This window comes from Panthera tigris, chromosome B3 (assembly GCF_018350195.1).
Source record: "Panthera tigris isolate Pti1 chromosome B3, P.tigris_Pti1_mat1.1, whole genome shotgun sequence".
NCBI classification, from domain to species: domain Eukaryota; kingdom Metazoa; phylum Chordata; class Mammalia; order Carnivora; family Felidae; genus Panthera; species Panthera tigris.
In genome coordinates this window covers 39882174-39905319 of record NC_056665.1, presented here as the reverse complement: position 1 = coordinate 39905319, position 23146 = coordinate 39882174, and the positions used below count along the sequence as shown (strand labels likewise).

At 47.2% G+C, this 23146-nt stretch overlaps 1 protein-coding gene and 1 long non-coding RNA gene across 6 annotated transcripts in view; one reads left to right on the top strand and one right to left on the bottom strand.

The window, feature by feature from the left end:
• Window positions 1-262: 262 nt before the first annotated feature.
• Window positions 263-14292, top strand: LOC122239446. 2 transcript variants are annotated; one of them, XR_006218569.1, is made up of 4 exons: window positions 263-304; window positions 5170-5343; window positions 12426-12561; window positions 14207-14292. It is a non-coding gene; the product is annotated as an uncharacterized LOC122239446 (long non-coding RNA). The 2 variants fall into 2 exon arrangements; XR_006218568.1 differs by lacking the exon at window positions 12426-12561 and having other exon boundaries at window positions 14207-14291.
• The window catches only part of PARP16 (poly(ADP-ribose) polymerase family member 16), a 27624-nt gene continuing 12430 nt past the window's right edge, over window positions 7953-23146 (bottom strand). For 2 of the 4 annotated variants that reach the window (XM_015538631.2, XM_015538630.2), the window contains exons 3-6: window positions 21810-22016; window positions 18622-18793; window positions 16843-16984; window positions 15211-15498 (exon numbers count right to left, since the gene is read on the bottom strand). In XM_015538631.2, the coding sequence (XP_015394117.2) occupies window positions 15360-15498; window positions 16843-16984; window positions 18622-18793; window positions 21810-22016 (660 nt within the window). In that variant the 3' untranslated portion in view covers window positions 15211-15359. Of the gene's footprint in view, window positions 8057-15210; window positions 15499-16842; window positions 16985-18621; window positions 18794-21809; window positions 22017-23146 lie in introns of those variants that run through there. The other 2 variants (XM_042988618.1, XM_007084516.2) reach the window with 2 other exon arrangements.

The window sequence follows — 23146 nt, the reverse complement described above, 5'->3', positions numbered from 1 at the left end:
GTGGAAGAATACATTTCTGCCAGTTTAAAGCCACAGTTTGTGGTAATTCATTACAGCAGCCATAGGAAATGAATATGGTTGGGTACTTCTTTAGTTGTTCCTTCCTGATGGGATTTACTGGCTCCTTCAGGGAACTTCCAAATGCTGGAATGCCCCAGGCTCAGTCCTCAGAGCTTTCTTTGACTATTCTCTCTCTTTGTGACCTCATCCATTCACTTGGCATCAAAATACCAATTATTTGCTAAAATTCTCCACATTTTATCTCCTCCCAGACCCTTCTCATGGAGCCCAAACATCTTCACAGGTAGATGAAAAGATAACTCTTGTTTTCTACCCTTCCCACTTCCCCACCCACAGATTCTCCTGGCCAAGCATCCTTAGCCACTTAGTGCTCTAGGTAGAAATGTGGTAGCCATCCTGGATTTCTCCATTTCCCTCATGCCTTATATACAACTGATAGCAAGTCTTGTTGTTTAGATATCAAATGAGATCTATCCCTTCTCCTCCATTTCCACTGCCACCACAGCCACCAGCATCTCTTACCCAGATGACTATCCCAGGCTCCCAAGGACTCCCAGCTTCTTCTTTTCTTCATGTTTATTTAGAGAGAGAGAGTATGTCTGTGAAGGAGGGGAAGAGAGAGAGGGGGAGAGAGAATCCCAAGCAGGCTCCATGATGTCAGCACAGAGGCCCATGCAGGGCTCGGTCTCACAAACTGTGAGATCATGACCTGAGCCAAAATCAAGTCAGACATTCAACTGACTAAGCCACCAGGCACCCCAACATTAATTGATTTTCAAATATTTCTTCAACCTGGCATTTCTCAATAAATCCCACTTAACTGATGAATTATCTTTTTATGCATTGTTGGATTTACTTTGCTAGAATTTTTATTTATTTATTTTTTTTGCACTTGTGTTCATAAAGGATATTAGTCTGTAGTTTTCTTTTCTGGGAATGTTTTGTCTGATGTTGGTATCAGAGTAATGCTGGCCTCATAGAATGAATTGGGAAGTGTTCATTCCTCTTCACTGTTCTGGAAGATTTTATATAAAATTGGTATTTTTTCTTCCTTAAATGTTTGGTAGAATTCACCAGTGAAGGCATCTAGGCCTGAAGTTTTCTTTATGGGAAAAATTTTAATGATAAATTTAATTTCTTTATTGGTTATACGGTTATTCAGGTTATCTATTTCTTCTTGAACTTGTGTCACGCTTTTGCTTAAAGCCCTCAGTGTTGGGGCACCTGGATGGCTCAGTTGGTTAAGCATCTGACTCTTGATTTCAGCTCAGGTCATGATCTTGTAGTTTGTGAGATTGAGCCCCACATTGGGCTCTGTGCTGACAGTGCAGAGCCTGCTTGGGATATTCTCTCTCTCTCTCTCTCTGCCCCTCCCATTCTCTCTCTCAATAATAAATAAATAAATAAATAAATAAATAAATAAATAAATAGCCCTCAGTGTTTCCCCCTCACATCTACATCCTTGCTGTGGCTTGCAAGGCCCTGTCTGGTCTGTTCCTGCCCTCCTCCCCAACCTCATCTACACGGTACCTTCCCCTCACTCACCATGTTTCAGTCACATTGGTCTTCTGGTTAATTCCAAGATTATGTCAAACTCTTCCCTAGCTCAAGGCCTTGGCATTGCTGTTCCCTCTATCTGGAAAGCTCTTCCATAGGCTCCTTATTCTCATCCCTCAGGTCTCAGATTACATGTCAAGGAGGTCTTCCCTGAATATTATTTTCAGGGTAGGGCCTGCTGGATACTCTCTCACACAGAATCTTGTTTCCATCCATAATATATGTATCACATCCTGTCAGTGTTTTGTTTGCTTATTGTCAGCTCCCTAAGAGCAGGGATCTTGTCTGTCTTGTTCACTGCTCATCCTCAGCACCCAACACAAGATCTGGCACAAGTGAGGTGTTCAATTACTATTTTTTAAATAAGTAGACTTACTTAGTGGTTTGGCCTATTGGTCAGTCAGGCAATGAGGAAGGCAGTAAGTCTTCTGTGAGCCCGCCTATCAGTCTGAGGTTTTTGCTCAGCCTGGAGTAGGTCAGGCAGGCACTGAGTGGGCTGGTTGCCCTATGGAGTGGGTCTGTGTGACTGATGAGCCCGCCCTGTGAAGTCAGCCCAGGATTCTGAGGGACACAAAGAAGTGAAAAGCCGAGATCTATTCCCCAAGAAGCTTCTGGCCCACCTGTCTACTTGGAGACTCACTGTTCCCTACTGCCCAGCCAGAACGTGAAATGGGATAGAACAGGGTAGACAGGGGAAGGTTGCAGAGCCTGGTCCAGCCTCTGGCAGCTGCTCCTCAGCAGTTCTGTTACAGGCCTTCCAAACCTCATAAAAACCTCACCTAGTGACTGACATGCTCAGGAAGAGCCTGTACAAGAGACACAGAGAGGGCTTTGTATCTTCTTCCCCACCCCACCTCCCAACCTCCCCTGACCTGGGTCCTCTGCTCATGGAAACTGCCCCACTGGACCTGGCTGCCTGGCCCCAGGAGACAGGCTGTGATGCACGTTGTCACTGCCTGCTCTCTACAGGGGCAGGACATGGGCCTGTACCTCTAGGGGCCACTCCTTGCAACTGAACCCATCCTAGGTACCCCTCTTCATAGACCAGAGAAGGCCCAGCTCTCTGGTTGAGGAAGAGACCTTGCATGGAAGCTAGAGACTTCATAGTTAATCCCAAGTTTCTTGAAGAATGTCCCGGCTATGAGTTATGGGTGTGGCTCGAGTCCCATCATGCATGAGTACGTGTAGGACGCTATCAGACCTGCTTGTGTGGGAAGCAGCTGCTTACAATAACTAGGCAGTGGCACCCAGGCCGCCAGCAATCACTGAGACTCACTCCTGCTCACCGACCAGCTCCATGACCAGGAGGCTCTGCTCTGGTGACATCACCCTCCTCACACACTGCTAAGGGAAATGAGCTCAGGGCCGCCATCAGAGGCGGTATGTTTACTTACAGGGACCCTGGCTGTCAGCAGCTCATTGACTAGACATTCCCTGTCCTAGCCAGCATGAAGCAGAAATTTCCTTAAACATATTATTTTGGCCTCAACCCACCATTTGCTCCCTTGCTTCCAGTTTTTTTCAAGAGGAAAATTCCCAGTTCTAGCCCCAAATGGAGCAGCCCAGAGGTGGTGGGGAGAGATCACAATGACCCCCTAAGGACCTTTCAGAGGTTAAGTTTCTCCCACCTCCCCAGTAATCCCTGGAGCTGTGAGATCATCAAACCAATTCTCAGTCACTCATGTGTGCATGGGATCAGAGGGATGGCTGGCATGACCTCAAGAGCAGACCCTCTCCTTCATGGCCTCCCTCATGGCTTCAGCCACCCTGAGCTCATGTTCAAAGCATTTCCCAACTCAGCAACCCTGGCTAGGCCCTAGACCTCTCCCTCATTCCCTTCGGGTCAAGGATATTTCAGGAGAGCCCCAAACCCGCCAGTTTTCACAGGCTCCAGGGGATTCCCAAGACGGGATCCAGGGGATTCCCACCCCCACCAGCCCTGGCTGAGAGGTACTGTCACTTGTCCCTCCCAATTCTCTTCCTGTTGTTCCTGCTGGAACTTAGCCATTCCGGGGGGCCCTGAGAGGAAAGGGGTCCTCAGTCCCCCCAGTGCTTTAGGATCTATCTGTGCCAGCAGCAGAGCGATGCCCTCCCAAGAGTATCAATCATGAGAGACAGGTGCTCTCTGCCTAGCTGGATCTGCCCACTATTGGGGCTGGTCAGGCAGGCCCAGACATGTCAGGGAGTCTGAGGCCTTACCTGACCCAGCTCTGCCCTGTGGCTTGATCCTACTTAGCTCAGCATCCTATGGCACCAGGGAGGGGCCCAGTGGCAGAATCAGGTCAGAAGAGGGCATTGAACCTGCATTTCATAGTGCTTTACCAAAGACTGAGGAAATGTCAAGGGTCCACATTGGAGAATGGGATAGAGGGAATGTCTCACACACAGATCTGAATTGGCAGCTTCTTGGAAGGTACTGATTTTCTTACGCAACTGTCCCTGCCCCCCAACCGGGCCAGAACTCCCTAAAACATATGGTTCCAATAATTTCAATTAGTCAACATGTCTAGTGAACCCAGAATTTATAAAGTAAGGAAGCTGGAAAGACCCTTGATGAGGACAGAAGCTAATATTTATTGAATATCTACCATAAGCCTGACATGGTACTCAACACTTTACACACATTATCTTATTCAATCCTCATAACTCTGAGGGAGATTAAATAACTCTAAAAGAGACACAGCTTGTATACAGCAGAGCTGGGATTCAAACCCAGTTCTGTCTGATCCCACAGATTCTACAATTATGCATTCTTCCATTTGACTTCTAGAAAGTAATTAACTTAGGAAATCAATCACATTTCTTCTGTAAACCAAGCAAGACCTGTAAGTTAAAGATGTGCTAATACAGTCCCTCCATTCTGCAGATGAGGAAAATGAGGCCAGATCACAGAGTGAGTCTTTTTATTTGTTTACTTGTTTATTTTTCTTTAAGTAGGCTTCATGCCCAGTGTGGAGCCCAACGCCAGGCTTGAACTCATGACCCTGAAATAAAGACCTGAGCTGAAATCAAGAGTCAGTGTTGCCTGGGTGGCTCAGTTGGCTGAGCATCTGACTGTTAATTTTGGCTCAGGTTATGACCTCACAGTCGTGAGATTGAGCCCTGCATCATGCTCTGTGCTGACAGTGTGGAGCCTGCTTGGGATTCTCTCCCTCTCTCTCTGTCCCTCTGCTGCTTACATGCACTCTCTCTCTCTCCCTCAGAAGAAACAGGCTATAAAAGAGAGGCTATAAAAGAGACAGACAGACAGACAGACAGACGCTTAAATGACTGAGCCATCCAGGCAACCTACAGAGTGAGTCTTAAATTGACCATAGGACAGTGGCTCAAACTCAGATCAGTGTCTCTCCAGCCACCCCAGCTGTCTCATAGTCCTAAGTCAACCCAGGCAAGACAAGGGTGGTAGAAAAGCTGTGGGCTCTGCCCTCTAGGAGACAAGACAGACAAAGATGAACAGAGAAACAAACAGACATATAGACATCCACACAAGCAGACATGAAGAGGCATAGGCACACAGGCAAAGATACACACATGGGTACTTATATCCATGTATTGTATTGTTCTCATCTATCTGTGGTGGTTCCTTTCCAGATTGCAAGTTCCATGAGGAAGCAGGCAGAAAGGGCCCTTACCCTGGGCTCACCTGTAGATGGCCACGCTCTTGCTCTACTCTGGCCACACTCCATTCCACACACTGAGAAGTAACCGGGCCCAAGAGGATGGATCCATGGGGAGCCCATTCCCCCATTCTAGATTATAAATCAGGTACATGAGACCCCATTATTTCCTGCGTAGAACCATTTGGGCAGACTTTGCCAGTAGTGTGCATACCCTGGAGCCCAAAAGGTGGCCAAAGGGCAGCTGTTTGTGGGGTGCATTCATGGAGTTTGGACACGTTAGGAGTAATACATGCTTGCAAGGCCACTCAAGATAGGGGACGGAGCCGGGATGGGGAAAAAGAGGCTGGGGCCACTTATTCTGCATTGCTGAATTCCAGCACAGAAGTCAGAGGAGTCAAGAATCCAAAATCAAACCCAGCCCTCTGGCTTATTGGGATTAAGTATTTTATTTAGCAGTTTGTTGTTTTGACTTATAACGTTTAAATATTTAGATGTACTGGGACGCCTGGGTGGCTCAGTGGGTTAAGCGTGCGACTCTTGGTTTTGGCTCAGGTCATGATCTCACGGTTCATGAGTCTGAGCCCTGCATCAGGCTCCAGGCTAACAGCACGGAGCCTGCCTGGGATTCTCTCTCTCCCTCTCTCTCTCTGCCCCTCCTCTGCTCTGTCTCTCAAAAAAAAAAAAAAAAAAAACTTAAAAAAATATTTAGACGTACAAATGTACGTCTTGCCCTGGTTCTTAAAAACATTAGGAGCTGCCCTGGATACCTCCCTAAGTTCCCAGTGCACAGTGCTCACAGAACAAGCACTTTAAAGATGTCTGTTAGTAAACGAGAAAATCATTTAGTGAATGAATTGAATGAGTGAATGCTTTTGCACAGATATAAACAGAGAGGCATATACACTTTCAGGCACTCACCAACACATTATTGACAAGTATATATACCCACACTCCCAGAGATGCACATACCTAATAAACTTACATCTAGAAAGCCTGGTACGTGTTTATAACAAAATAACCTAAATGTTCATATGCACACTCCCACAGAAACTTGCAGGCACGTGCAGACCCACTCACTATGCAGAGGCCCACATGTTCCCTTGAAGATACCCACATACATGAGCTTACACAGAGATAGGGACTCATCGATATGCTGGCAAACATGCTTTTCCCACTGAGGAACCCAGCTCCAACCAGAAATGCAGCCGCCCAGACATGCAAACAACAGAACAGTCACATAAACTCACACCGATACACGCAGCTAGACAAAGACAACGCTGTAGGCCTAAGACAGACTGGGAGTGAGACACCTGTCCACAGAGACCCCCTGGCTGCCCTGGGCTCCCACACTGTCTGCCTCCCTCCCACTTCTGTCTGCGGCCAGAAGGGGCTCCTAGAGGAATTCCTTTTGCAGACTGGCTGAGAAAGGCTACTCTCTCCTCCTCCACAATCCCAGGCCAGAGTCCTGTGGCAGAGAAGCAGATGGTGTGTGCTGGGGGGTGCTCCCCCTTGCCAAGGACTCTGCCCTCCGTCCCCAGCCACCACCCGTGGCCTGCCAAGCCTAGGCTGTGTGCTGGCCTCTAGACAGAGACAGAGCCCCACGCAGGTCCTGCTGCCCCAGCTCTGCTTCCAAAAGCATGATTTAGGAGGGGCTGGTGAACAGCGCTTTTCCAGAGGACTTACTTCCTCAGGAAATGGCTCGGCCACAAGCCTGATCTCCAAAACAGGCGTAGGATGAAAACACCTCTGCTCCTCTCCAAAAACATGGGCCGCCACTCTCACTCAGAGCCCCTGTGTCACTTTTAGCCCCAGCATCCACAGCATTCCAAGGTGATGGACAGCAATGAAAGGTCCAGCGTCTAGTCCCGCTTCTGCTGCTGACTCGCTGTGTCCACCTCCATAAAATGACCCCTTTGGGTGTGATGCCTTCAGATGTAGTCAGAATGAGATAGGAGTCTCTAATTCCCCAGGCAGTCTCTGGATAAGGGTGAGGGGCTCCAATCCCAGGAGACAGTGGCCTGGTGTGGGCCTCCTCTTAAGTCACAGAGTCATTATTACATCCACAGAGCTTGTGCCAGGCAGTGGCTTGAAACAGAGGTGCCTCACGCTGAGGCAAAATGGGGACTCAGGCAGGAGTCAATGTCCTGTGTGGCCTGGAGACGGTGATCTCTCCTCTCCCTTTCCACCCTCTCGCCAGGTTCCCTAGGCCTCTGCTGGAGGTGGACACAGTGCTGCAGCCCCACCCAGTCGGGTGGGCCAAGAGACAGGAATGCTGCTCAGCACAGCTGGCCGGACAGGAGAGACTGTTTATTCTCTGCTGTCGGGAACATCCCAGACAATCAGGGGGATTTGGCCGCTGGCAACCCCTGGATTTGAGGACTCCAAGAAGTCAGCTTAATCAGAGCAGGCTGATGGCCTGAGCTCTGAGAAGGCAGCAGAGGTGGAAGGGAGGGGCCACCCCTCCCTGCCCCACATTCCATGCCATGTGCTTCTGAGCTCACCTCCTGGATCTGCAGTGACAGGGCAGAAAGGTGAATGGGGCTGAACCCAGCCTTTTAATCATGCAGCCATCAGGAGAGACTTCCTACAGTCTGACTCCCAGCATCCCAGGTGCCCCCTGCTTATGAGACATGTCAGAGCTAATGGCCTTAGCCTAGGAAGGGAGGTCATTTTGCATCCCCCAGACCCGTTCCAACCTCCCTGTGCTACCAGCCCAGATCCTTTCTGCTCAGGCAGTCCCTCTAGCTTCCGCCGTGTACTTGCCTGCCTTTCTTATTATTCCAGCTCGAGTCAGCTTTGGCGCTGCCTCTTCCAGGCCTTCTCACCTTGGGCAAGTCACCTCTCCAGGCCTGATTCTTCTGTAAAATAAAGATTACAGTATCCATCTCACAAGGACATTTTGAAGATTAAATGAGAGAATTCTTTCAATAGGCCCACCATGCAGGAGGCACTTGATAAATGGTAGTGCCTTTCTCTCCCATTCTTTCTATTGGTGCAGACCTCACCTCTGGTATTCCTGAGGGCCAGGCCTCTCTGGTGTAGCTTATAACACATGCCCGGTCACATCTCTACCTATTGCTGCTCCCAGATCTCGGAGTGCTTTGGGGTTCCGTAGCACTCTGTAGAAGAGTCCAAGTTGACCCAAGGAGGCATTTTGATGCCAAGGCTCTAGAAGGTCCCAGAACATGGTGGGGTTTTTTTTTGTTTTGTTTTAGGTGTTTTTTGTTTTTTGTTTTTTTGTGGGGTTTTTTGGTGTGTTTTGCCCATCTCTCATTTTGCATAGGTTTGAGTGCCTTGTCTAAGGAAGTCAGGAAAAATTCATCAATCCTGACTCATTTGTTTGGAATTCATCTTCCTATATATTTAATAAAGAGTTTATACCAAAAATAATGAAATTCCAGGATGGCAAAGAGTATCAGTTAAGGACCCCTTCTCACTGTATCTCCCACAAGTTCCAATTTAAACTCTTAAATAAAAAAGGAGTCTAATGGTTACACAGTGAAAAGTCTGGCTTTAGGCACAACCAAACTGAGTACTCAAACAACATCATCAGGATTTAGTTTCTCTTCCTCTCTTGGCTCTGCCTTCCACTGTGTTGGTGTCAGTAGGAGGCTTCCCGTGGCAGCAAGATTCAAGGCAGCAACACCAGGACCAGCCTCTCACACGGACAGAATGGGGGTGGGAGGCAAACGTCTCTTTCCCAGCAGCCCCTGCAAAAATCTTCTTATAGATTTCTTGGGGGTCACATGTTGGTATATGAACCAATCGCTAAGGCCAGAGAAATGCAGCTTGCTGATTGGCTCAGGCCTGTGCCACTGCTCCCTGCCTAGGGTGTGTGGGTAGAAGGAGCAGTCACCTTTACCCAGATCCAGTGAAAGTGGAAAAGAGGTTGGTTTCCCAGCAGGAAGCTGGGGTATGGTACCAGGAGGGTGAGTGAACGATGGACCACAAAAAGAACAGGTGTCTTCCAAAGGAAATCAATGGTCAAAGAACTAAGCAGATGAATACTTTTCAAGCACTCCCAAGCCCTTTAAAAATGTAATGGATGGAGCACCTGGGTGGCCCAGTTGGTTAAGTGTCCGACTTCGGCTCAGGTCATGATCTTGTGGTTCCTGAGTTCGAGCCTCATGAGGGGCTCTGTGCTGACACCTCAGAGCCTGGAGGCTGCTTTCCATCCTGTGTCTCCCTCTCTCTCTGCCCCTCCCCAGCTCACGCTCTGTCTCTCTCTGCCTCTCAAAAATAAATAAAACATTAAAAAAATTTTTTTAAGTTTAAAAAAATATATAATTGATGTGCTAGTTTTAAATCCCTACAGATCTCTGACAGGCAATGTGTTATAGGGCCCATTTGGGATAGGCTATACTTGCCCAAGAACAGTAAACCTACATCTTTAACCAATCTGTAATCCATACTTCCCAGGAATTCAGACTGGCCTTTTCCCTTCCTGTCCACACTGGTGGGCAGCTTGACTGAACTGACCAATGCTGTGAGGGCTGGAAGGCCCGATCAGCACCGTAAGCTATTTTCACCAAGGACTTCCCTTGGCTAAATGGGCACTGAAAGAGGGTTGACTCCAGGGGCCTCAACCTTCCCTTTCTCTCCTGACCCCCACAAGTCTCCTCTGGCCTTTGAATCTCCCCTGGTTGCTTTCTCTCTACTACCCCTCTTCCCAACTCATTTCTAAATCCCATTTTCTTAGGAAAGACTTTGTCACCAGTCACTTATATGTGTGTATGAAGCAGCATCAAATCAGTAATTTAACCCTTCTCAGGACCATGTGCATTTTAACTCTGAGCCTTTTCAGTGAAACAAAAGGCTTTGTCCTGCATACCCCCTACTGTTCCCAAAAGGTGCAGAGCAAATGGGACTCTGAAATCAGGCAACCAGTGTCCACAACCATCCCTGAAACCCTTGCTCATCTGCACAGCCTTGCCAGTGTGTTTTTTCTTCAAGTATAATTTCGATCACCTTTGCTGACATTCAGTCATTACTCTCTGCTGTGGCAGGGAAGTTTCTTGAATCCTTTCATCCATTTTTTCACTCAGCAGACTTTTCCTGAGTCTCCATCATCTTTTAGATACTGAGTATGCCAAGACAGCCCAGGCCCTGCTCCCTCTGACAGCCTGCAGTTGAATCTCAATGCTGGAAACATCACCTGCACACCAGATTTTTAACACAAGCAAAAAGCCTAGCCCAGTGGCTGGTATTCAATAGGTATTCAAAAAGTGCTGCTTCCCCTTCCCAGGGCTGCACGATGTGGAGAACACTGGAAATTTTCTAAAACCTTTTCCAGGTGGAGAGGAGTGCCAACAGAAGTGGGTGGAGATGGTGGTTTCTATCTCGCTTCAGAATGTCATGATTTGTTTTGGATGTTCCAAATGTCAGGTTGGAGATCATGCAAAGAAGAGGGGCTTATTCTAACCAGATCAGGGCTAGAGGCAGCCCAGGACACTGTCTCCCTGGTACACAGCCCCAGACAGTTTGGAAACAAACAGAAACCCATCCAGAGGAGGGAGACTGACAAAAGCAAAAACAAACAAAGGCCAAGAGATGGAAAACTCACGAGGTGGGGCCGGGTGGAAAGGAGGGGAGCGAGGAGAAATGGGTGGAGGCTGTGGAGGGGGCTTAAGGAGGGTGTGTGTGTGTGTGTGTGTGTGTGTGTGTGTGTGAGAGAGAGAGAGAGAGAGAGAGAGAGAGAGAGAGAGGGAGAGAGGGAGAGAGAGAAGCTGAACCCAGCTCCCTCCACCTTCCCAAGAATTACCATGGCAATGGGGAGGGTGAGTGCAGCTGATTCCAGGCCAACACAAACCTCCAGGGCTTAGCAGCAGGATTGGGCTCAGATGCATGGGGCCATGTTCTAAAGAAAAAGATCTGAATTGGGCTCTTTAAGTCACAAACTCCCTACCAGCTCTGATTTTGTAAGCAATCAGTATTTAATGAAATGAATTAATCAGAAATAATAGTGAATCACATTCCTATTCCATGTTTCTCTCACATACACAGGTACATTTATCCAAAAGCCCACAGAGTAAAACCTCTTCCCTTTGTGGGGAAAACTGACAGCTCATTGGATTCTTGGCACTTTCCAGAAGCAGTGACCTAACTTGTGGAAGGTCTTCTTGTCACCCCTGCCCAAATTGTCCCCACTGACAGTAGCATTAGTGATAGAGGGTTGATGGGTTTGCTTTCACAAGACCAAGGCAGCTGCAGCTCTGATGTGAGGTGGCTCCAACTGAACCATCTGGTCTCCTCTGCCATCAGTGGCCTGGTGAAGCTCTTGGCCCAGAGGGGGTGTATCAGCAAGGAGAGTGCTGCTTCTTTCTCCATGAAAAAATGTCTGCAGCATGAGCCCCTTGGGCCCCCAAACTCCAGCACTCAAATTTGCCCTTTCCTGGAGATGGCTGGCCTCTGGGGTCTGTTTCAGATGTCAGGTTGGTGCTAAATAGAACTGTGAGTCTTTAGAGTTTGTCTCCTTCCCGCCTCTCCATTCCTAGCTACCCAGAGATCTCACACTATCCCCCATTACCCTAGTCCAGGGTGGACCCATCCCTAAGGCATCATAGGCACAGGGCATAGAGTCCACATTACAAAAATGTTTTAATTTCCTTTAAAAGCAGAAGGAAGCATGCCTGGGTGGCTCAGTTGGTTGAACATCTAACTGTTGATTTGGGCTCGGGTCATGATCCCAGTGTCATGGGATCAAGCCCTGTGTTGGGCTCCATGCTGAGTGTGGAGTCTGCTTGAGATTCTGTCTCTCCCTCCCTCTGCCCCTCTCCCCCACTTGCACTCTCTCTCTAAAAAAAAATTTTTTTTTAATTAAAAAAAGGGGTGCTTTGGTGGTTCAGTCAGTTAAGCATCCAACTTTGGCTCAGGTCATGATTTCACGGTTTCTGAGTTCGAGCCCTGCATCAGCCTCTCTGCTCTCAGCACAGAGCCCACTTAGGATCCTCTGTCCCTCCCTCTTTCTTCCCCTCTCCTGCTCGTGCTCTCTCACTCTCTCTCAAAAATAAACATTTAAAAATTAATTAAAACTAAAATTTTAAAAGTCAGGAGGAAAAAACAAGCTTGTAAGTGGAAGCAAACATTTTAGTATTTAATAGTAATATATTCATCTTTATACCAACACAATCATAAAATATAATTTTAAATATTTATTAAGGAGTCCAGGAAGGCAAAAGTGCCCATGAAAGTCATAATGTAGTCCTGACCTACTCTCTGCTCACTCAGGGATTTCCTTCTGTCACATCAAAATGTACCTGTCCAATGGCTCTCCATTAGCCTAGGAGCACCTGGAGGATAGGACCATTCTTCATCCATCCTCAAGTTCCTACCATGCTCACTGTTTGCCCCATGCTCACATCAGGTATTGCATTGACTCTCTGGGGGTGGGGTGGGGGCAGAAACCTCAGGGAAAAAGAGGGGGGACTAGGTTTTAAATAAATATTGCCTGAGAATTGCTGGAAACTGCACATTTCACATCTGTGCAGTTGGACTTTGTTCGCATCCCCTGTTGCTGAATGCTACTTGAAACTGCTCCCAGCAAGTTCGCTAATGATCTCCAACTCAGTAAATCCAATGGATACTTCCCAGGTATAATCCCAACGGCTCGGCACCATTTGACACTGCTCATCAAGATTGCCTTTTTGGCTTCCATGACACTTTGCTGTCTTGGTTTCCTCCTATTTCCCTGGACATTGCTGCTAGGTGTCCTGTGCATGCTCATTCCCTCTGCTGGGCCACTAAAAACTAATAGCAGCTGAAACATGTCAGCTATTTGCTCTGTGCTGAGCCCGACTGTGTCAGTTCTTTTAATCCTCAAAATAATGCTAAATCTATTCTGCAACCACCAGCCAGAATGAGCTTCCTGGAAACCAAATCTGATCATATCATTTCCATGCTTAAAACCTAATGGTGCTCCCTGGCCCACAGCTTTGAGGGTCTTGCATGATCTGGCCCGTGCCCACCTCTTCCACCCCATTTCTCACCACAGCCTCTTCCTTTATGACCTTCCTGCTTTTAACTTCTCCAGCAAGAACTCTAGGTCCTTACATGTGCTTTTCCCAGTGCCTGAAACACTCTCCCTCCACTTGTTGGTCTGATACTGGTGGTTCTTTCAGGCTTCAGTTAAATATCACCTTTTCTAGGAGCCCAGGGGTGCTGCAGAGGATGGTGGTTGTGAGATTAACACTGAAACCTGCCATGTGCAGCTCCCAGCTCTGTGCTGCTTCCCAGCCACATAGCTTTGAGCAAGCTACAAAATTCTCTGGCACTTCCGTTTCTTATCTGTTGTCAGGATTAAATAAATCAGGGGCACCTGGGTGGCTCAGTCAGTTAAGTGTCCAACTCTGGATCTCAGCTCAGGTCTTGATCTCAGGGTTGTGAGTTCAAGTCTTGAGTTGGGCTCCACACTGGGTGTGAAGCCTACTAAAAAAAAACAAAGAAAGATAGAAAAAAAAAGAAAAGAAAAAAAGAAATTTGCACACGTAGGTGCTTTGCAGGTGTACATGTGTCACTTCTGTATTTTCTCACCCCAGACTATGTTAAGACTTCTTGCCAAGTGTTTTCCAAAACTCCTTTATAACAACATGTAATCCAACCCCACTCCTGAGAATGCTTGTCTAGCTCCCGACCTTGCCAGACTGGCAGCTCCAGGAGGGCAGGGACACTTTTACCTTGATCCTGCTCCTATTTCTAGTGCCTGGCACATGGTAGGTGCTCGTATTTGTTAAATCAATGACTAGCAATCTAATACCTACTAGATATCCAGGTGATATATGGTGTCCAGAAAACTGTACCTTGAACAAAGGAAGAGAGGATAAGATTTTTAGCAACAAGGCATACATGGCAGACTCCCGCTGAGACTGAAAGGAGTCACAAAGGCCACTTGATAATTAGGAAAATACCTTTATTATCTCTGAAATCTTCCAATATTCAATGTAAAAACCATGATAGTGGCTTGTTCACAACTTCACAGATTATAGAAAAATGACTTTCTACCTTCTTTACAGAGATCTACCCCTCAAATCAGATGGGGCTCCATGATGGCTGAAACAGGGCAGAAAGGAAGGACAGAGAACACAGCAAGGAGATCTGCAGCTCCCTGAGCAGCCAGAGGCTTCTTCCCCACTTTTAAAGCCCAGGTTGGGTCCCGACGACCTGTGAGCCCGCCAAGGGAGGCTCAGTCCATGCACGCTGGCGGCAGACTGAGGCAGGCCTGTGTCCTGAGGTCCTGCAGCGTGGCACTTGTGGCTGGGAGGCCACAATCAAGGCAGCTTCGTGAGAACAAGAACAGGTGGCAGGCCTGCAACTCAAATCCCTTTCTCTAACACATGGCTAGGAAAGAGACTATGGGCACTGACCAAAGAGTGCTCTCGAAATCTTCTCCTTTTACTCAGCTCCCAAAGATGAATTTGTCAAATAGCTACTTAAAAAAGCAAAACAAAACAGAAAACAAGCATGTGTTTCCATTTCAACTACAATCAGCAGTTGGTAATTTTTAGAAAAAGACTTGAGTTGCTGTTAAATTTGTCTCTTTTATCAGGTCTCTGGCTCCTTCCTTGCTCGTCCATGGTTGGGGCAGGGGGGTTACAGCTGTAGCAGAAGGCTGTTTGTTGATCTGAGAAAACTGTGAAAAGGTTTTGCACTCACATACAAAGGCTGATGGAATTCAAAACGATCCCACCAATTTTTATGAGAAACATGACTGTTCCTCTTGGGTGTCTCAGGTCAAAACAAGGCAACCGCCTAGTGATTTATAGTCCCCACTACACATATTCTGCCTTCCAGAAGGCATTAGAGAAAGGGCCAACGTCTGCCAGGAGTGACTGTAAACACCCCACTGACAGCTTGGACACTTTGTTTTTAAATGCAGCAGGACTTTTTCCTTTGGCCCTGGCAGAAAAACCAACTCCCTAGGACTGTTTAGGAAGGAGCAGACAGGAGGACTCCCCTGAAGCCCCAGAGCGAGAGACTCGTGGTCCCTACTGAGCGGAGTGTGGCTCAGAGCATCATCAAAGGCAATCAATACATTTATGGCATATGATAATTGTCCTGTGGTCCCCAACTGGCCCCCAGGCTCCACCTGATTGGACGCGGCGCATGGGAGGTACAGAACAGGTTGTCATAAGGCACATGGTCGAGGTGGCCCCCACACCAGAGAGATTATCTCTTTGCACGATTCCAGAAGTGTTGGAAAGCTGAGGAGTTGATGGCACTCACAATGAGCAGCAGCAGCAGATACAGGGATATCATGACCGTAAACCAATGGCTGGAAAACCAGGACAGCTGGCTTGAAGCCCTGCTTAAGGGGGGGAAAAAGTGATGTTGGCAAGAAGAGAAAAACATTTTTTTTTTAAGTGTATGCAACAACTTCTGGCTCAAAGATGATGAAATGATGAATCTCATCCTCTGGGTGAGCCATGAAATGAAGCTTCGTGCATGCTCCTTCGCTCAAAAAAATCTGGGGCTATTTGCCCTGGCACTGACACATCTTTCACCAGAACATCTTCTAAATGTACAAAGACAGCTATGCAATGAGCTCATCCTGATCTTCTCTTTCATAGCTCCTCTGGTGCCTTTTGTGACCCATCTTTTCTTAGGCAAGACTTTGGTATCTAGAAGAATGACTGTGCTCAGGGTGTCTGCCCAGATGGCAGCAGGTGGCAGGTAATTTAGCAGAAATCTTTTCACTTTTAGACATGTACAGATATCAGTCCGAGCTGGGGAAATCCTCTCTGGCCCACTGGGAGATGATCTAAACCGTCCAAGTGTGTACTGAAGAGACACTCCAGGGAGAAGTGGGAAAGGAATGGAATTTTCAAGTAGAAGAAGCCAGATGATCTTAAACCAGAGGATAATGTTCCTCAGACTCAGGAACCCTATGCAAATCTCCCCAATGTGGGGGATGGGGTGAGGATTTTACTGGTTTATGAAATCTTGAAGCATGGAAACACTGGTGTATACAGCCAGGAGTGGGGAGGATTACAAGTGACCCCCTTAGCTGCTCATCTGCTGCTTGTCCCCATCAGAAGCTTTGCCACAGACCCCAACAATGTGACAGGATCTCAAAGTGACCCTTGATCCCGGGGAACCCTGCCACCCACCATCACACTGCTGAGATGGGATGTGGAATCCACCACGGTTCTGAGGAGCTGACAGGTCTTGTCTGCTGTTGAGTCCAACACCCTCATCTTGGACATAAAGATGAAGCATCTCAGGTCCAGAGAGGAGCAGTCACCGCAGGAAGTGACCAAGCAGAGTGGCACATATTCCCAATCAGCATCCAGGCACCACCCTGCCTCTTGGCCTAACCTAAATCAGTGCATTTCTGACTACAATCAGGAGCCTGGGTGGCTAAGGGGCCTCATGGTCTGGAGCAGCCAATTTGGCTTCGTTCGGTCCCTCATGTTATTTGTATTTACAAATCTCTCTGTCTTCTTCACTAGAACACAGTCCTCTCAGGGCCAGGACCGCATCTTATTCCACCTGTCTTCCTCACCCCTCACCGTGTGCAGCACAGCGTTTTATATATTTTACACATAGCTGAGGTCTAAGGCTGGGAGCAAGGGATGCTGATAACTAGGGACACAATACTCTCAGCATTTAGATGTTCTCCTGGACCTCTAGCAGGGCCTGTCCTCCTTACCTCTTGGGCTGCTTCTGGGAGTACACCAGCAGGTACTTCACTCGCAGAAGCTGGTTATTGGTGACCACAAAGTACTTTGGAGGGATGTCTCCGCCTTCACTATGTTTGATTCTTGCTCTCCTGCGATCTATCTCCTTAGAATCTGAATAAGGAGAATAAAGTACAACTTCACCGGGGGGAAATACAATAATAAAAAAAGCAAATTACAAATAGAAATAAGTCAAGCCTCCTGGTCATGAGGGTGGGAAAGCCCCAGCAGGGTGAGGAATGGCCTCAGCTGTATATGTGCTGTATGTGAAGCAGCACTAAAATACAGGAGAGTCTGACAAGCTGGACGAGGGGGAAAAGGAACAGGAAGATAAAAGGGAGACAAGGGGGAAAAAAACCTGCGTTGGAAAAGCAGAGGGAAGAAGCAGACTGATGGCCATAACAAAAAAATTATCTGGGCCTAGGTACAGGGCTTGACCCAAAACAAGTCTCTTAGGCATTTTAAATTAATCATTCTGGATTTTTGAGCTTCTTAGAACTCTTATGTTCCACGCTTTGTACCAAGATTTGTTTAAAAAACAAAACAAAACAAAAAAAACCTAAAACTTTCCTTTTAATAATATGATGAAGCTTTATAAAAACAACAAACAAACAAACAAACAAACAAAGCCAAAGCTGTGTGCAACAGTAGACTCTGCAAGGTTTTGTTTTGATGTTGATGTCACAGTTTGCTAACTTCCTAAGAATTATAAATGCAAATATTCATGCTGCCTGGTGTGGAAGGGTAGTGTCAGACACGGGCCATTCCTCAGGATTCCAGTTGTTTTACATTAGAGGCCAGGAACAGACAGTTTCCTCAATTCTCCTTTTCTCAGTGGAACTAACAGGCCAGTTCTGGAGACTAGAATAACAGTTCTGCGACTCTTCTGCCTTTGCGGGCAAAACAGCAGGGCGCACAAGGCACAGACTCTAAGAGACATATCGGAGGAGTGGACTGAGCTCTAGCTAGTCATCCACTCCCCCAGAGAGTCCAGGATTTACTCTCTGTGGCCTCAGTTGCCTCTCACATCCTCTGGGGGCTCAGGCACATACCAGAGTAGCCTGGAGGACAGGGTCTGGATCCACGTCTTTAGCTTCTATTTAGTGAATACCTACTGGATGTCAAATAGATTTCAGGCTCTCTGCAGGTATCAGGTGCCCAAGAGTGACTAAAACTCACTTTCTGCCTTCAAGGAGCCCACACTCTGGCCTCACACGCTCCCTTTTATCTGTCAAATCTCACTTCCTCCCGGGGCACCTGGGTGGCTCAGTTGGTTAAGCGTCTGACTTTAGCTCAGGTCATGATCTTGCCGTTCGTGGGTTCACGCCCTGTGTCAGGCTCTATGCTGACAGCTCAGAGCCTAGAGCCTGCTTCAGATTCTGTGTCTCCCTCTCTCTCTGCCCTTCCCCCCTCTCTCTCAAAAATAAATAAACATTTAAAAAAATCTTACCTCTCCCCAAAGTTTCCCCTGAATACTTGGACCTACAATGTTTGATTGCACCTTCCTGTGAGCTGCCCTTGTGGACCTCATCAGCCTCCTCACATGGCACTCTGTGCTTACCACCTTGTAGTAAGTGCTCAATCCCCAAGGAGACTGTTTACTCCTTGAAGGCAAGCCCCTGTCCCACATTGCTTTGGACCCAGCTCATCCCTCTGCATGCAATGGGTGATCCACCCAACAGATGGGTCAACGGCAAGAGCCTACACACTCAGAGGCCTGCAGCCTAGGTCCAGGCCAAGTCCTCACTCACCCTTCTTCTTCATTTGGCACTTGACATCTGGATGATCAATGACTTCACACACAGCCACACAGCTGAGGATGGGGCCAAGGAGGCTGTGCTGCCATCCAAGGCCATGGGGGCTATAAATGAGGGCCAGGCTCAAGTCACTGGTGAGGTAGGTCCCTTCCCCAAACAAGGATGTCTGGAATGGCAGAGGTCAACAGAAAAGAAACAAGGCTGGGTGAATGTAAAATTGGCCAGCAAGCTGACATAGGTCTTTCTTCAACAGAGTTGTAAATACAAAATTCTCAAGCCTCTTTATCCCCAGTAAAAGGCATATAATATCAAATTATTCTATGACATCATCACAGGGTTATTAGTAAACCCATTCCTATCTGATGACAGTTTAACTAATTGTGGATGTGCCCACCTAGCCTAGAAAACTAGCAGTTCCTATGGTCAAGGTTGAGTGAGAAAAACATAGGTATAAGAGTCCAAACAGACCTGAGTTTGAATCCTGACTATACCTCCAACGAGCTGGCAAGTTACGTAAACTCTCTCGGTCTCAGTTTCTACATCTGTAAAATGGTGATGTTAGTATCTCCTCTATGAGGTTGAGGATGATTCAATGAGATAATGTACATAAAGCATCGAGCAGGACATCTGACACATCGGAGGGGTGGGCGTTTATATTATAATGTATTAGCAATTCCTGTTAGGTGAACGCATTTAGCATGGTTACACCAATGGCCTTGCAGAAGCAAAGTCACACACTTATGCACAGCGAGAGGGATCACACCTAAGGATGGAAGTAATCTAAGTCGCTACTTGAAAAAGAAATGAAGCTCTCAGACAAAAAACTGTAACCAAATAGGGCAGGCCTATATTAGGGACATGGTAAGTTTTACTCTGTGTTGGTGTCAACCAAGGAGATGTCCAAAATCTAGGAGGCAGGTCCCTAATGGTAGGTGCTAACTTGATGTCCTCCATGAAGCAGCATGTCAGATGAGAGAGAAGGATATCAGGAGACATACCTACAAGTTGAGACTACAGCAGGCAGAGCAAATACATCTTTTGCCCACGGTAGACCATGGCCAAGGGTCTATAATCAACCATGATGGCCAGCATAAAAATATCAATCATGGCACTCATTCATACTGACTCAGAATCCTTCTCAACACAACATTTCAGGTAGCTGTTACCAATGGATGGAATTTGAAATTCAAGTTCAAATTCAATTGCTATCTTTTGGCTGCAGTATTAGGATCTGTTAAGTGAACTCAAACTGCTCTCTCAACAGCCTATGCTTGGGAACTGAGAAATGTCCTATTCAGTGGCACCGGGCTTCTACAATTCTAAGCTGGTTAGGTGAAGCTTAGGGGAAATGAAACAAGCCTTTGCTTTACCTTTGGGAAGCCCCTTGCCAAGTTAGGCAGTGTCCCCATGTCTCAAAAGCTGACACAGACCTTCTCCAAGGACCCTGGGTGTTGTCTGATCTGACTGCACCCATTCTAAGCTATAGCTGCCATATATACACAGACTAGACTCCATAGACTCAAGAGCCTTGAGCGAGACTGCTGTAAGCAGAGGCGCACCAGAGTGGGAAAGCTGGGGTATCTGTACCATGAAAACAATCTCACAGCTTCAAATGGCAAGTAGGCTCCCTCAAGCAAGCCCCTCACTGAAAACCCAGACAGAAGCAGCCAAAAGAGCATCCGCTTTACCAAAGGACTCCGAGAAGATGTCTCTAAGCAGCAAACTCCCTGGACACTGAAGAGAAGGTCTGGTGTAATCTTCAGGCAACTTCTCCAAGGCCAGTTATGCTGTGAAGCAGAGCCCCCCCAGATTCCAGTAGCCTGGCCATAATAATAGGCCGAGAGCCAGTATAAACAGGCCCGTCATCGTACAAAAAACCCAACTGCACGCTAATCAGCTACAGCAGTGTTGGAAGTCTCTCTAGCCTCAGGGCTGCATCAGCCACAACGGAGCCCATGGCCATGGAGCCAACCCCTCAGACGAGGCAGATGTTGGCATGACTAGGGAAAGGCTGCAGCCCTGCCACTAGCCTAGATTCCCTCTCCATCCACCTATAAAAGCAGTCATTGCTTTCTTAGGGTCTAAGAACGGGAAGAGCCCTTTGCATATATAAACTATTTGAATCCTCTCAGCACACGAGACTGTGGGTGATAACGTCCTATTTTACAGATGAGGACACTGAGGCTCAGAGAGGTTAAGCAATTTCCCAGGACACAGAGTGGCTAAGGTGGTCTTTCTGGTTCCTATATGTACTTGTCTTCCTATACCTCACTAAGAGCCAAAATAAATGCCAGCAGAGAAGGGTGAGTGACACTGTTTTGACTCCAAAAAAAAAGGGAGGAAAGGACCTCTCCTTGGAGCATCCCTCAATATTTCTAAGGACTGATTCTGTTGGACTGTCCCCTAGGCAAGTGCTTCTCAAACTTCAGACAAATCACCTGGTGAGCTTGTTAAAGTCATCTCTGATCATGTGGTCTGGGGTGTACCTGAGATGTTGTATGTCTGACAAGCTCTTGGGTGATGTGGTGCAGCTGGACGAGGGACCATGCTGAACAGGGAGGGTTGGATACATAGTGGGATTACCTGGCTTTTATTTATTTTTTTCATGTTTATTTATTTATTTTGAGAGAGAGACAGAGCACAAGAAAGGGAGGGGCATAGAGGGAAAGAGAATCCCAAGCAGGGTCCATGCTGTCAGCACAGAACCTGATGAAGGGCTTGATCTCATGAGCTGTGAGATCATGACCTGATCTGAAATCAAGAGCTGGATGCTTCACTGACTGAGCCACAGGTGCCCCTTGGGATCCCCTGGCTTTTAAAGCATACTGTTATCTGGGCCCCACACCAGAGATTCTGATTGAATTCTTCTGGGATACAGCCAAGCATTGGGATTTTTAAAAGCTTCCCAAGTGATTCTAAATGGGCAGCCAAGGTTGGGAACCATCTTTAAATGCATAGTTCTTAAACTGTAATCAGTACAAGAATCACACAGAGATCTTGTTAAAATGCAGGTTCTAATTCAGAAGGTCTAGGGTGGGCTCAAGATTCTGCATTTTCACAGGCTCCCAGGTGCTGGTCTGCAGACCACACCTGAGTGTGGCCTCAGTGAACCTATCCCCCCCAGCCTCCCCCAGGCAACTCCCCAGGGTTCTGACCCTCATGTCATTAGGCTTAGGCCCCACCTTGTTCAGGTGGCAATGCAGCCCATTGTGGATGATGGAATGGAAGTTTTCGAGGCGGCTCCCGTGGAAGGCGTAGATTAGGTCTCGTTCTCCTTTGGTCTCATAAAATTTGGCGTTCGCTGGGTTGGAGTACTCAATTTCAAACAGGAAGTCCGGCACGGGGACAGGCGTGTGAGGGGCACCGGTCAGCTTTTGGATCTTTTCGAACTTGAAAACATGTAGGAAGTCGCAATTTTATTGGGGAAGCTGTTAAGTTGTGCTGCCAAAATGGCCTCCTAAAGCTTTGGGCTTAATTCCTATGGGGTCTGCTCACGAGAACTAGTTTCATGAGAATAAAGATAACAATTTATAAATAAGCTTAGAGCTTCTAGTTCAAGATTACTTTCCTATAATAATGTTTTTCCCCACACTAGGCCAAGAAGCACAAACTGCTCCTTTGAACTAGACACCACCCCTAGTTTTCATAACACTGTCACATCCCTTTCCTGCACTCTGTCTTTACAATAGTCTCAGGAGGTAGAAAGGTGTGATCAGTTGCAAAAATGGCCACAACCTTTCCACTCATCCTTGTCTATCACACCTCTGTAATGTGAGTCTGCAGGTAGAATTCCCGGACTCCAACAAGATGTGGCACCTCTGTGCCACCTTGAATCTGGGCTTGGCCATGTGACTTGCTTTGACCAATGGGACCTTGACAAATATATAGCAAACAGACTTTGAAAGGGCTCGCCCTTAACCATCTGCTGCTGGGAACGCTTCACTGCCATGTGAATGAGCCCTGCTAGCCTTCAGGAGGGTGACAGTCTCGCAGAGGAGGGCCCCAACCACAGCAGCCACCCCAGCGGAAGATGGAGACATGTGAGACATACCAGCTGAAGACTGAGACACTAGATCATCCTGCCCCACCCAGAAGAACAATCCAACTCACTCACAGAATCATGAGAAACAATCAAGGTTGTTTTAATCAAGGTTTTTGGAATGATTTGTCATGCCACAAAACCTATTGATACAGAAGAATGAGCTCTTCCTAAAAGGCAATAATCCTTTTCAAGGCAGAGATGACATCTTTTCAGTGATTTCTAAACAGTAAGTCATAGACCAAAGCCAATCTGTGGCAAAGTTTTCTCTGGGTTGTGTTTAAATGAGAAAAATAAGGACAATGTAACAGATAGATTTATACTGCTGTAAGGTTGCCTGCCATCCTTTCTTTGGAAGAATTGTCCTTTTTTTGAGAACATCCTCCTTTTTTATATTAAAACATCCTTTTATAAAGTGATGATACATGGCAGCCTCACATCCTTACTTGGACATGATAAAAGGCTGAAAACCCTCACTCC